This window comes from Schistocerca serialis, chromosome 8 (genome assembly GCF_023864345.2).
Source record: "Schistocerca serialis cubense isolate TAMUIC-IGC-003099 chromosome 8, iqSchSeri2.2, whole genome shotgun sequence".
In the NCBI taxonomy this organism is placed as follows: Eukaryota; Metazoa; Arthropoda; class Insecta; order Orthoptera; family Acrididae; genus Schistocerca; species Schistocerca serialis.
The window spans coordinates 327726501-327741529 of NC_064645.1; the positions used below are offsets into that span (position 1 = coordinate 327726501).

General features: G+C 39.4%; 1 protein-coding gene across 1 annotated transcript in view; it reads right to left on the reverse strand.

The window, feature by feature from the left end:
• Positions 1-825: 825 nt before the first annotated feature.
• LOC126416367 (L-2-hydroxyglutarate dehydrogenase, mitochondrial) overlaps positions 826-15029 on the reverse strand; it is a 98839-nt gene continuing 84635 nt past the window's right edge. Inside the window, exon 7 of the mRNA XM_050084047.1 lies at positions 826-1342. Coding sequence (XP_049940004.1) covers positions 1144-1342 — 199 coding nt within the window. The 3' untranslated portion in view covers positions 826-1143. The remainder of the gene's footprint in view (positions 1343-15029) is intronic.

The following is a 15029-nucleotide window of genomic DNA, read 5'->3' on the forward strand; positions in this document are numbered from 1 at the left end:
AACTCAAGCTGAGCGAGTGAAATATGGAGATCATCTTTAACAAACAAATGATTTGAAGAGACTAATCTTTCCCTACAGCAGCACTATTTTATCCAGTATTGGTAGTATCCTTAAAAAATATGAAGGTAAATGCGCTTTTTATCCTTTCACATGTGTCTGACCTTTCCTGGGTTCTGCGAAGGACAACATGGGCTTCATATGACACAGTATTCTTGAAATCTTTGAGAGTTTGGAAAATCTCAACATCGGTCAAAGTTCTTACACTATTTGGGACTGGGAGCAATGATAAAAAATAAAGCACTGTTGACACCACATGTAGTTAGGGCAGAGAAAGTGTTTGCATTTTTGCAATTGATAATTTAAGTTAGAGAATGGTATAATACAATGGCAAGGCATGGGATGTGCGCTGAGTATTCTACAATTGTATCAAATACAGAGTGTGATGTAACGGGAGGAATAAGGAGGTGACCATGTGCATATTAAAATTTGATGGTCTATCCAATGGCCAAATTTAATCATGTGCTGTATCCAAGTGCCAGCACTAGGGGCTGTAGATTGGCACCTGCAAACTTTGATTTATCATGATACTTTGCACCCATCTCAAGGACTGCATCAACTGTCAGCAGCATCAGCTAATGATGTTGAAGGAGTACTCAATCAAAATTTTTTGAAGTTTCAGTGGCTCTATCTGACACAGTGCCTGGGACCTGCAGCAACAAGAATAATGTTCATCCAAAAATGCATAACTACAAATTTTAAACAAGGATATTTGCTTTAGTATAATTACTGTGTAGACTATCTAGTTATTAGCGCTGTAGGATAACATAACACTCATGAACAAATTTTTAATATCAAAATACTTTGAATATACATGTGATTAAATGCATATGTCTCAATATGTAAAACATAAAGCAGTCAACAAATAAGTTCATGAGAGAGGCACTGTAGGTACGAAGTACATACTCGTTAATAATGCTTAACCAATCAACAGCACAGTTGCAACAAATGTAACACAGTCAGACGAATAAATATTGTAGTCTTCAACATATAAATATAAAAATATTTGCATACAATAATATTAACAAATAACCATTTGTGCAGGCTTAAAAAGACTGTACTAAAGGAAATGCTGCCCAGTGGTCATCACAGATCAAAAACAGCTTTGGCTTTGTCTGCTATCATCATGGCAATGGCTAGACTTGATGTAGCTCCAGGTGAAGGAGCATTCCGGCAATGGAGAATACGTTCACCAAACTCCCCTATTGCTCCAGTGTCAAAGACAAAGTCATCAACAAGCTGCCCTGAAGTATCCATGGCTTGAGCTCGAACTCCAGCAGGCCCTCTGAAAGACATGTACTTTCATTACTCAATGAACATATCATTTACTTCAAGATTACCACACAAAAAAGCAGGTTCAAATGAAATTATACATAATAAATTTATGTTGTAGCACAGGCATGTAAAAGCATGGAAATTGGTAATGTTGACTGACTGACTAATCTTGCATTTCTTCAGCTGGTGAAGGGAAGACAGAAGTTCAAATTTTGCATAGATCGCTGTCATAAGTAAAGTAAATTAATGGGATTACTTGTAACTGGGAGAACAAGAACTCTTCAGAAAATCTGCACACTATTGCCTGTTAGCTAATAACTTGCTGTTTTGTGTGACATAAAATTAAGAAAAATCGTAGAAAGGTAAGGAATCAAAAGAAAGAGAGGAACTTTAGTAAGCTGAAAGAGCCAGAAGAGTGAGCATTTTAAAGGGGGGCATTAGGCAAAAATTAGCTGAAACCAGGGAAAAGAATAGAATAGATGACAAATGGGTAGGTTTGAGGGATGAAACAGTGAAGGCAACAGATAATCAAACATGCAAAAAGATGAGGCCCAGAAGATACACTGAATTTAATAGATAAACAAGTAAATATAAAAAATGTGGCAACTGAAAACAGACACCTAAAAAAGTTAGAATGGCAGAAAGTGCAAACTGGCAAAGCAGGAATATGTAGAGGAGAAACGTGTAGAGGAGAAATGCGAAGTGTTGTATGGCCCTGAGAAAGGAACAGTGAGATCATCAGCTCCCTTAGCCTACTAATTAGAGACAAATATGGTGTATGCAGTGAAAAGTATGCACCAAAAGGTAAATTATAAAATGTAATACTCAGCCACCCTGTTACACTCTCTCTTGCCTCACAGTCACACTTTCAGGTAGCAGACCAAAGTCAGTTTATGATTAAAATATACAGACAGTAACAACAGAGAAGCTAACATAATGTAACAGGGAACTATGCCCAGTTAATAAATGGGAAAATACAAGGTGAAGCAATCTCCTTGGAAAAACATTAAAACTGTCTACCTAATAAACTACTGAAATAATCAATTTTTGACAATATAAAGTGATTGGATAGGTAAAAAAAAAAAAAAAAAAATACTCACCAAGCAGCAGCAGGAGAACATGCACAAAAATGTTTAACTTATGCAAGCTTTTAGAGCCAGTGGCTCCCTCTTCTGGCAGAAGAGGAGAGAAGGAAAAGGACTTGAGAGGTTTAGGAAAAAGGATACAGTTCAGATAAGTCACCCAGAATGCTGGGTCAGAGGAGACTTACCAGACAGGATGGAAAGGAAAGACTGATTGTTAGGAACTGCACCAGATGATATTTGAAAACCTGAGATCTTAAAGATGGAAGACAGGGTACTTCCCAAGACAGAGATTACTGCTAAAACATCTTGCACGAGTTAATAAGAGTGAAAAGCTAAGAGCATTGTATGTAACGGTGGTGGGAGGGGGGACAGGGAAAACTAGACAGGTCGACAATGAAAGATGTAGAATACTAAAATAGAGTGAAGACAGGAGTAGTTACTGTGAAGAAATGCTGAGACCGAAGGAATTAATGTAAATTAAGGCCAGGTGTATAGCAAGAACCAAGGGCATGTTGTAGTGCTAGATCCCACCTGCAGAGTGAAGAGAAACAGGTGTCTGGGGAAAGAATCCAGATGGTGTGTGCAGTGAAACAGGCACTGAGGTCATGACCGTAATGTTGTGCAGCATGTTCTACAGCATGATATTTGTATTGCTGGTATACACCCTCTACCTATGCCCATTCATTCATCCTGACTGACACCTGAGTGGTAGTCATGTCGATGTAAAAGGCTTTTAAGTGTTTACATAACAGCTGCTATATAACGTGTCATTTCACAGGTGGGTCTCCCTTTGATGGTATTTGTTTTGACAGCTATAGGGCTGGTATAGGTGGTGGTAGGAGGGTGCATAGGCCAAGGCTTGCAGTGGGGATGGTCACAGGGGTAGGAGCAACTGGGTAGGGAGATGGGTACAGAAGGATCATGGGGTCTGACAAGGATATTGCGGAGATTGGCAGGGTGACATAAAGCTATTCTAGGTGTGATGGGCAAAACCTCAAGACGCAAAGGATCTCATTTCAGGCATAATTTTAGGAAGTCATGGCCTTGTTGAAGTAGCTGATTAATACATGCAAGAGCATGATAATACTGAGTGTCAAGAAGTGTCTCCTGAAGTTCTTTTTGAAGGGATCAGCAGTACCAGGATTGGATGTGATGGCCTGGGAAATGTGCTTTTGAACTGGGCTGGTGGGGTAATTATGTTCAGTGAAGACTGAGGTGAAAATGGTGGCGTATTGCTGTAAAGAGTCTGCATCTGAACAAATAAGTTTGTCTCAAATGCCAAGGCCGTATGGGACGGAATGTTTGACATGGAAAGGATGGCAACTGTCAAAACGTAAGTACTGTTGTTTGTTAGTAGGTTTAATGTGGACTGAAGTGTATAGCTGGCCTTCGGTGAGGATGAGGTCAACACCAAGAAAAGCGGCATGGAATTTGGAATAGAACCATGTGGAATTTAATAGGGAGAATGTATTTAGAGATTCCTGGAATTTTAACAGGTCAACCTCACCATGAATCCATATGGCAAAGATGTCACCAATGTATCTAAACCAAACTAGGGGCTGAAAGCTTATCGATCCCAATAAAGCCCCCTCCAAGTGACCCATGAAAAGTTTGGCGCAGCTGCTATATGACGTGTCATTTCACAGGTGGCTCTCCCTTTGATGGTATATGTTTTGACAGCTATAGGGTTGGTATAGGTGGTGGTAGGAGGATGCATAGGGTAAGGCTTGCAGTGGGGATGGTCACAGGGGTAGGAGCAACTTAGCTGCTACATCTGCTGCTTCATTACCCTGAATTCCCTCTTGCCCTGGTAATCAGCAGAATGATACCTCCTCCTTCTACTGCCTCTGTAAGTGAAAAAGTATACCACTGATCAACTGCATATACTTTTTTGTTGGGTACGTGTGACAAACAACCTGAAGGGCACTTAGGGAGTTGTTGCAGTTGTTGCATCCTGGTTCCCACAGCCATACCCCTGATCCATTTGTATGTCTGCCCCTCAAAGATGAAGTAATTGTTGGCAAATGTAAAGTTGATTATGGTGAACATGAAGGATGTCTTAGGCTTGGAATCAGTGAGCACTGACTGAGGAAATGTTTAGCAGCAGACACACCATGAATGTGGGGGATGTTGGTACAGAGGGCGATGGCATCAATGGTGACAAGAAAGGTTTATGGAGGGAAATGAATAGGCACGGATTTCAGATGATCTAGGAAATGGTTGGTATCTTTAATACAGGAAGAAGTCTTTGTACTATGGGTTGTAGGTGTTAATCATCTAAGGTAGATATAAGTTTGAGGGGTGCCCTATGGTCTTTCTACACCCATCACAGTACCCTATGGCTCCTACAACTGTGACCATCCCCACTGCAAGACTTGACCTATGCACCCTCCTACCACAATCAATACCAGCTCTATAACTAGCAAAACATATACTATCAAAGGGAGAGCCACCTGTGAAACGACACATCATAAACCAGCTGTAATGTAAACACTGTTCAGCTTTTTAAACCAGCATGACTATCATACAAGTATGAGTTAGGATGAAAGGGCATAGACAGAGGATGTATACTGGCCATACCAATATACTGTTGCAGAGTATGCTTTGCAACATGACAGTCATAACCCCGGTGCCCATCTCACCACACACACTATCTGGATTCTTCCCCCAGACACAAGTTTCTCCAAATTCCTTCCACAGGTGGGAACTAGTGTTACACCATATTCTTGGTTCTCACCACCCACATGGCCTTAATTTACATTAATTCCTCCAGTCTCAACATTTCTTCACAGTAACTACTACTTTCTTCACTCCGTTTTAGCTTTCCACTTCTTTCATTCTCTGACCATCTATTTTTAGCCATTCCCCCTCCCACCGCTGTCACATACAATGCACTTTCCTTTTCACTCTTATGAACTCATGCACAATGTTTTGGCAGTAATCTCTGTCTTGTGTATTACCCTGTCTTCCACCTTTAAGCTCTCAGGTTTTCAAATCTCATCTGGTACAGTCCCCAAAAATCAGGCTTTCCTTCTAATCCTGTCTGGTAAGACTCCCATGATCTGGGATTCTGGGTGACTTTTCTGAACTGTATCCCTTTTCCTAAATCTCTCCAGTTCTTTCCTTTCACCCTTCTTCCTTCCCCTTCAGCTATTATGTCGGAAGGAGGAGACTCAGGCTCCAAAAGCTTGCATAAGTTAAACCTTTTTGTGTGTATCTTCTCCTGCCACCACTTGGTGACTACATTTCTTTACCTATCCAGTCATATTATATAATAAACTACTGTGAAGTTCAGACATCAAACACCAACAACATTCAATTCATCATCTCCTAAAATAGATGGCAGGTCTGCTGGTAAGCTGGATGCAGCGCTTATAGTCTGATACACAGCACACACTGTTAAAATGTGATGTACAGACACCTACACACCACAAGCCACAAGCTAGCGTATTCTGCCTCCTGCTGGAGGAGAAATCCATACATCAGAGGACATTGTCCTATCTGGAGGACTGTTAACTGTATGTCCTCTCACTGCATTGGCCAGAAAGAGGAACACCACAGATGTTTGTTTCACTGACCGCAGCATGTTGTTCCCCAACCCTAACTACTACTCCTCCAACAGACGCAGGATCCTATGCCTCAGGTGAAGTAACTGCACAGACATGGGCAGCATGCTCAGAAATTGTATTTTCCACACACGTATTCTTAGCTGCTACATCTGCTGCTTCATTACCCTGAATTCCCTCTTGCCCTGGCAATCAGCAGAATGATACCTCCTTCTACTGCCTTTGTAAGTGAAAAAGTATACTACTGATCAACTGCATATACATTTTTGCTGGGTACGTGTGACAAGTAGCCTGAAGGGCACTTAGGGAGTTGTTGCAGTTGAGGAATTTGGTAGCATGATAACACTGGATCTGCTACAATCCCCCACACCACAAAAAAGCACGTATATAATTGTCATACACAGTGATTGCATGAGGCAAGCAAGCCTTGAGAACATATTTTGGAAATGACACAACACAGACAGTGGAATTCCCTGTCTTAGACCCAACAGTGCAAAGCAGAAAACTCTCACAATGCCCAGATAAAATTCTGTAAAACATTGATTTAAAAACATAGCCTGGGGTATAATTCCTTTTGTATGCTGACATATCAAAAAGAACTCTGGGAATCTTTATTAACCAAGGAATTGAACAACTCCAACCTCGTAGTACAGAAACATGGTCCACATTAAGAGCTGCTAGATCCTGCCGCACACGAATCCCAAATGGCATCATTGCTCGTGGTCTGTTTCTGAATAGTCGGTTCATTAGAGGGCAAACAATGGTATGGAATGCTGGTGGCTGTAGGGTTGATAGTAGGTCACATATATAGTGCATCAGAAGCATTCTGCCACTGGAAGATGAACAGTGGCTCACCAGCCTCAACACAAGAGGCTGAGAATCAGATTGGTTCTGTATGCTCCTCGCACAAACACCTCGTAATACTGGAGCAGATATGTTTGGTCTGTTTCCCATCATCCTTGGCTGACGCATTTCAAAATAATTCAATGGTTTTAGACCTGTAGCCTTTTATTCTTCAGATATGGCAACCATGTCAGCTTTCAATCAAATGTGAGACAAAGAAACTTTACCAAACTTTTAAAATCGAGAACACTACCCCTCATTTTAAGAATAGGCAGATTAAGAGGGCAACAAGAACAGCTAACTCATTCTCCAAAACAATGACTTAACTGAAATCCAAATTGGTCAGTAATTCTTAAATATTCATATATTCTGAAACCACAACATTCAGTTTATGTTTGACTGAAATTTAGTCCACGTACGAGGGTTTCAAAAGGATAAAAAAATAAAAACTATTTAAAATGTTTGATGGTCTGTATCTCAATCTCAATATATTTCAGTTAAGTCACATTTCTCTGAGGAAAATTTAAAACCTGTGCTATCTGCTCATTCCTCCAAGCACCTTATCATTAACTGCTGCTGATGAGATCTAATTGCAGTGTTGAATGAAGAGCAGAATATGGCAAAGTCATCCACAAACAATGAACATCAGATGGAAGACTCAACCACTGACATATCATCATTTATGGCAATAGCAAACAGACTCACACTTAAAACAGATCACTGAAGGACACCATTTTCTTGTTCAAACTGCTCAGAAAGAGTAACACCGACATGATACACAAGACATAAGGTGGAAAGGAAGGACCGAATGAATATTGGTGGTCATTCACTGAAGTCACATTTGTGAAGCTGTCCTAGGATGTGATGTTTCCAAGTAGTGTTGTAGGCACTCTCAAGTTAAAAAATATATATATATGAGGTGCTGTCTGGGTAGGGAAGATAAGTTATATTTCCACCTCCAGCAGGATGAGGTTGTCAAGAGTAGAACGATACCTCCACGTATGTCAACTAAGTAATTCCCATGATTCTGGGACCTAAGTCAGATTCTGGTTGACCGTGTGTTTTAGTGTCTTTCCCACACAGCTTGTGAGGGTCACACTTATGTAACTATTGGGCAATGTGAGATCCTTTCCTGGTTTCAGAAGGGGTAGTAAATTGTCTTCTTCCATGATTCAGGATTATTACCAGTTAAACGAATTTATTAAAAATATACTTTTAATCCTGTGTCGTGTACTGTAATATGCTGTAGGGGATTTGAACCTGGTGCAAACTCCTAAGTTTTCACATAGGAAAGGGACAGCTGTAGTCCTCGATTTTGTTGGAATGGAAATTCCAACCACTCCTCTCCATTAATTCCTGAAAGTGGCAGAAAGCTAGATCCTGGTTTTTGGTGGCAGTGATCAAACTGAAGTACTCTGTCATTGTCTGTGCTGTTTCCAGATACAGACTGGAGACATCCTAGCTTCAGTATAGTATTTATAGGTGCTCACACACATTCAGCAAATATCCTCTTTATGGTGTCCCATACCTTTGTAGAACTAGTGGAATGATTTATTAAGTCCAGAAATGCTCTTCATAGCCTCTTCTTGCTCTTTTTGACTGTCCTTCATGCTTTTTCCCTAGTAAATGAAAAGGCTGCAAGGTTGATAGCAGATGGGTGGCATTTGAAGTATTGCAAAGCCATCTGTCTAGCCCTAATTAAGGAGACACACTTGATGTTCCACCATGGGATGTGTTGCCTCTGAAACTGGCCTGAGGACTTTGTGATAAATGCATCAGCAGCATGGTGGAATATGCTGGTAATGTGATGCACTCAGTCTTGGATACTGTATTGGTGTTCAAAAATAGCTAGCTGTTTCTGTAGCATCCAGTCTGCTCTGCTAAGCATCCACTGTGGTGGATTTCTTTCAGGGTCAGCTCTATCTGAGAGGTGTAACAAGACAGGGATGTGGTCAGTCGAATGCAAGTCATCAAGCACTTCCCACTGAGCAGCATCTATATGGGCTGTGGTGGAGAATGACCCCATAGCAGGCTGTGTGCTATTAACAGAAATAAGAAGGCAAAATTCTTCTGACACAAGGAGGATTTCAAGAATTCAACCCCTGCCTCACCCTCACAGCACATTATGTGCATTAAAATCTCCTACAACCAAGAATGGTTGTGAAATCAGGTCAGAAAGAGCCTCTGTATTTGAAACTTCATTAGATGGCAGATACACATTACACAGTATAACTTCAAATGAAATGTGCAGTGTGATAGCAACTGCCTGAAGAGCTTTTCCAAGAAGAACAGAAGCAGAGTGGTAAGTGTCATTCACAAAGACAGACAGCCCACCTTTAGTCCTGTCCTGACTGAGGTCATCTGTTCGATGGAGGCTGATCACTCAAAGCACAGGGACATCAGTATGTTTAAAATGTGTTTTCCTGTACACACACACACACACACACACACACACACACACACACACACACACAGGGATCTCCCCCACGCCAACAGCTTTGGTTCCTCCACTTGTTCTGAGCCCGTTCATTTTCCACTGGAGCACAGGAGCCATCCATAAAGCAAAATGTAATAATTCTAGCATTACTTTTCCTCAATAGCAGTTGTCAATATCAATATTATTTTTTTGAATTTTGGACAGGTCAATATTATCTTAGCTGCTTTTCTGAAAACTTCCATATAATTTTATACACAATATGATATACTTTAAGCTAAAATTTTGAAAAGGAATTACTTTATTTTCAATGTTACAATCAATAAGTACTAGCTCTCAATGCACAGTTAAAATTATTTTTTTTACAAACATTTGAAATTATGAATTATTTGGCACACTTAAAATTTCTATTACTATTTACACAATTTAGTACTGTTTACTACATTTATTTCTGGGTTCATTTATGAAATAGTAAATGAACTTAACAGAAATTCATTTTTCAAGAAAAATTGTAATGCATTTTGTGTTGCTTCTGTAACAAGTGATGTTAAATAAAATATGGCGTTTCAGTCTTCGATCGCTATTCTTTATTTTCAATTACCGGTTTCGGGCTAGCTGCCCATCTTCAGGTCATATATTGCAGTTACTCTGTAACTTGTCAGTACAGAACACTCGGTTCGCTGTCATAAGTAAAGTAAATTAATGGGATTACTTGTAACTGGGAGAACAAGAACTCTTCAGAAAATCTGCACACTATTGCCTGTTAGCTAATAACTTGCTGTTTTGTGTGACATAAAATTAAACATAGGATGCAAAAAAACCAGTAAAGATAGGAGACAAGCAAGACAGTACACATTTCTTCAATCCTCAAGTCCAAGCAAATTTTTCTCCCTAATCTTGCTACAGGTTTACATGGCGTGCTTTTCTTTCTGCAAAAGAACTATTACTTCATCGAAGTTCGTCACATGTTTTGCTACATGAAAAAACGAAATGTCGTTGTCTAATACCGATAAAGCTGTTAATACAAATAGTACCCAAGACTGGTGTGGTTACTCAATCTGATTACGTCTATTTTGTCACTGTGTGCTAGATAAAACAAAATAGGCCTTTCTAATATTACAACAATTGTACCACACACAACACGAGCGAGTCTGTTTTGGCAATAATGATCATTTTTATAGTACGACAATATAATTCACAAAGTGCCAATACGAAATACCTATTTGGCCTACTACAATGAAAAAGCTTTATGTTAGGAAATAGTTTCACATTCATTCATACGCTCCAGTTTCTCATGCATGAGACCGAAAAGTAGTAGAACGAAATTTTTGTATAAATTTGGAATCGTCATATTCTGCCATAATTTGTGAGACGTCCCAGTTTCTTCTCCTTCTTCGTTCTAACAAACAATCATGTCATCACTAATTCTGTAACTATTCCTACTACTGTCAAAACTCATTCTCCAGTTAACTTTACTAACCCTGCCACAACCACCGGTTTAGTTATCCAGCAATTACTCTCCGGTTAGGCCTTATTACGTGTTCGTACAATGCGTTTTCCGCGCTACTCCCAGAATGGAACTTAAGCGGCTGCCAGCCGGGGACTACAACTGGCCCTGTCTCATGTAGTGATCTGGCCAAAAAATTTTTTGTCAGAATTTCACTTTCTTGGATACACCATGAAGATAATACTAATCTGTCTTGCCTGTTATTCCTGTTAGTTGTTTATTTCCACTCTGGTGGTCTGAATCTATGGATTTCGCTGGTAATTATAACAACAGTAAACATTTGCAACGCTAAACAAGCAGCAGTTGGCATTCACCAGTTAGGCTTTGTTCCACTCAGCTCCTATAGGCCCGTACTGTTTTGTCTGCAGGAAAGTTCATTTCTAGATGCGCAGAGACACCACGTACACTATGCAAACATTCAAAAATCAGCTTCTAATTCATTCAAAAATCAACTTAGACCGTGTTAAAAAAAAATGTTCAAAAACCAGCAGAAGTGCGTTTCAAAATCATACGAATAATCGATAGACCGACGTGTGCTGGACGCTAGGTGCTTTGTGAAACAAGGTTTTTTTTTTTCTCTCAAGAATATGAATTTGCCCCCTCCCCCCCCAAAACTGCCACCCAGTTCAGATACCTCGGTTTGCCATCCCCCCCCCCCCCACCCCCCCCCCCCCCCCCCCCCCTCCACTAGATCCGGGCCTGCTGCGCTCGTGTGAATCTGGCATCTTGGGCATGCCAGTAAAATTTTTCCGGGTACCATGTGGCTGATTGCTGCTACTGCTGCTTACACAGCCAACAGCCACACTTATTTAGCCAGAAGCGGGAGACGGTATTACTCATATGCGACTCAACTGCGCACGTGCATGAGCCCGTTCGTAACTGCTTAAATGAATCTAATGTAAACAGTTGTGACGTCACGCTCAATGGAGGCAATTTGTTGTTATGAAGCATTGCATAGTCTTCCTAAAGCCTTTGGCACATTTCGCTGTTGGCAGATGCTTGTATGTGCACTGTGTTATTTTATATGATGCATTTCCTTTGCAACTGAAGTTTTATTTCCGTTTTTTTCTCTCGTTCATGTTTTAATGCAGCAGTATTACCCTGCAGTAGCGGGATACAGTAATATCCTTTGTTAGAGGATCAGTTCTTAGCAGTCAAAATTTAACTGAAAACTGAAACAACGAAAAATTCCCGGAATATTAAAAAATTCCCGGGTTTTTCCCGGTTTTCTCCCGGATGAAAAAATTCCTGGGTTTTTCCCAGATCTCCCGGTTGTCCCGGGTCGTATACACCCTGTCTATTATTCGTTACATATGATTGAACTTACTGATATATGATTATGAACTTTATTCATTTTGTTGTGACAAAACATTTCTGCTAGTGTGTAACCAGTGTGGTTTGGTTCATGGCTCAATCCCCACATCTTAAGCCTAGGCCCTAATGTTTTTAATTACTTTCTCCCTTCATGAGTCAACATATCTATAAATATTCTGGTCTATGTGGCTGACTGATTTTGTGCTACACTCCTACTTTTGATTGAGTTTATTCTTCTGGTCTGTAGCCATCATTGTGAGTGTTTTGAATTGGCTCACTCACCCTACACTTACACTCTAAATATTTTTTCTTCTCTTTTGATGATTTTGAAGGTGTGACTTTATAGATGTAAACTTGCAATTTGTAATTCTAGTAATTTACACTGCCTCTGCACTTATTTCTATAGTTTAGTGTTGTAATATTGTAGTTTTGGCTTTGTATCAACTGTCCTGAGACAGAATGTTCCACAGATCCGAAAATCTGAATGCCATGTCCTCATATATATGTATAGATTATGACTTGTATAGTAGATATTTTTCTTAGATTTTCTGTGATATGTTATGTATCAGATACTTCTATACAACTGTATTCTATTTTCTGGCATGATTTTGTTCACTGTTTGGCAAACTTTATAGAAGGTCACAAAATATTGTAAATACATTGTTTCCATATTATGTGAGGGGGATATTGTAACAGGACATCCCCCTCTATCATTACTGTTCCTCAACAGTAGTTGTTGATGCCAATATTATTTTTCGAATTTTGATCAGGTCAATATTATCTCAGCTGCTTTTCTCAAAACTTTCATATAATTTTATACACAACATGTTATACTTCAAGCTAAAATTTATGAAACGGAATTACTTTATTTTTGATGTTACAGTTGATAAGTACTAGCTCTCAATGTACAGATAAAATTATTACTTTTTTTTTAAATTTGAAATTACGAATTATTTGGCACACTTAGAATTTCTATTACTAATTATGCAATCTAGTACTGTTTATTACATTTATTTTTGGATTCATTTATGAAATAATAATCAAAATTAATAGATATTCATTTGTTGAGAAAAATTGTAAACCCTTTGGATTATGGTTATTACAGCAGAGTGAAGTAGTAGTAAACACGTCTCTGATGTGATCAGATGTATTTTTGTATTTTGGGTGAACAATGTAATTTCAGTTTTGTTAATGTGAAATTCAAAAGGCTGTACGATATACTAAAATGTGACAAAATATATTAACATAACAACAAAAATTCTTGAAAAAACTATCTTCAGATTTATTTAGATAAATTCAACCATGAGGACCTAAAATGTGGGAATTTCAGCTTCAACAATCAGACACCTAGACAAGAAGAACTGGAGCCAACTCTACACAAAAAGCTATATAAACTAGAAAGTTTATTGTAATCTTCACTCCTCTCAAATATTTCATAAAATACTTTGCTTATTGTGAACAATAACTGGAATTAAGAAAGGAAGGGGGAGATTACATATATCAACAGCCATTATATTGATATTGTTTTATTGGGCAACCAGTTTCAATGTTCCAATCACATCATCTTCAGGCCTGCTGCATGAATGACACCAGGTACCATTTGTATATGTTTTACACGTGGCACCAATACTCTTGGTTTCTTAGATATCTGAGCTTCATGAGTATGTGTGCTCTTCACACATGTGACAGGAGTGAGTAGGAGTTGCTGCCACGTGTGTAAAGAGCACACATGCTCAAGTAGTTCAGATATCTATGGAACTAGATACAAATGCTGGTGCCTTATCTTATACATGCACGAGTGGTGCTTGGTGTCATTCATGTGACAGGTCTGAAGGTGATGTGATTGAAAAATCAAAATTGGTTGCCTAATAAAACAATATATTAATATAATGGCTGTTGGTACATTACAATTAGATTTCATTGACCAGCCACTGTCTCACACTCCTGAACCTAGGACAAAATTGCATTTCTATCAGCAATTTATCGTAGATCGCTGGAAGAACGTAAAGTACCTAGCGACTGGAAGAAAGCGCAGGTCGTTCCCATTTTCAAGAAGGGTCATAAATCAGATGCGAATAATTATAGGCCTATTTCGCTTACGTCAATCTGTTGTAGAATAATGGAACATGTTTTGTGTTCTCGTATTATGACGTTCTTAGATAATACAAACCTCCTTCATCATAACCAACATGGATTCCGCAAACAGAGATCATATGAAACTCAGCTCGCCCTATTTGCCCAAGAAATTCACAGTGCCGTAGACACTGGCGAGCAGATTGATGCCGTATTCCTGGACTTCAGGAAGGCATTTGATACGGTTCCGCACTTACGTTTAGTGAAAAAAATACGAGCTTACGGAATATCGGACCAGGTTTGTGATTGGATTCAGGATTTCCTAGAAGAAAGAACACAACATGTCATTCTTAACGGTTCACAATCTGCAGATGTAGAGGTAATTTCGGGAGTACCGCAGGGAAGCGTGATAGGACCTTTATTGTTTACAATATACATAAATGACTTAGTTGACAACATCAGTAGCTCCGTGAGGCTATTTGCAGATGACACGGTTGTCTACAAGAAAGTAGCAACATCAGAAGACTCGAACGTACTCCAGGAGGACCTGCAGAGGATTAATGCATGGTGCGACAGCTGGCAGCTTTCCCTAAACGTAGATAAATGTAATATAATGCGCATACATAGGGGCAGAAATCCATTCCAGTACGATTATGCCATAGGTGGTAAATCATTGGAAGCGGTAACGACCGTAAAATACTTAGGAGTTACTATCCGGAGCGATCTGAAGTGGAATGATCACATAAAACAAATAGTGGGAAAAGCAGGTGCCAGGTTGAGATTCATAGGAAGAATTCTAAGAAAATGTGACTCATCGACGAAAGAAGTAGCTTACAAAACGCTTGTTCGTCCGATTCTTGAGTATTGCTCATCAG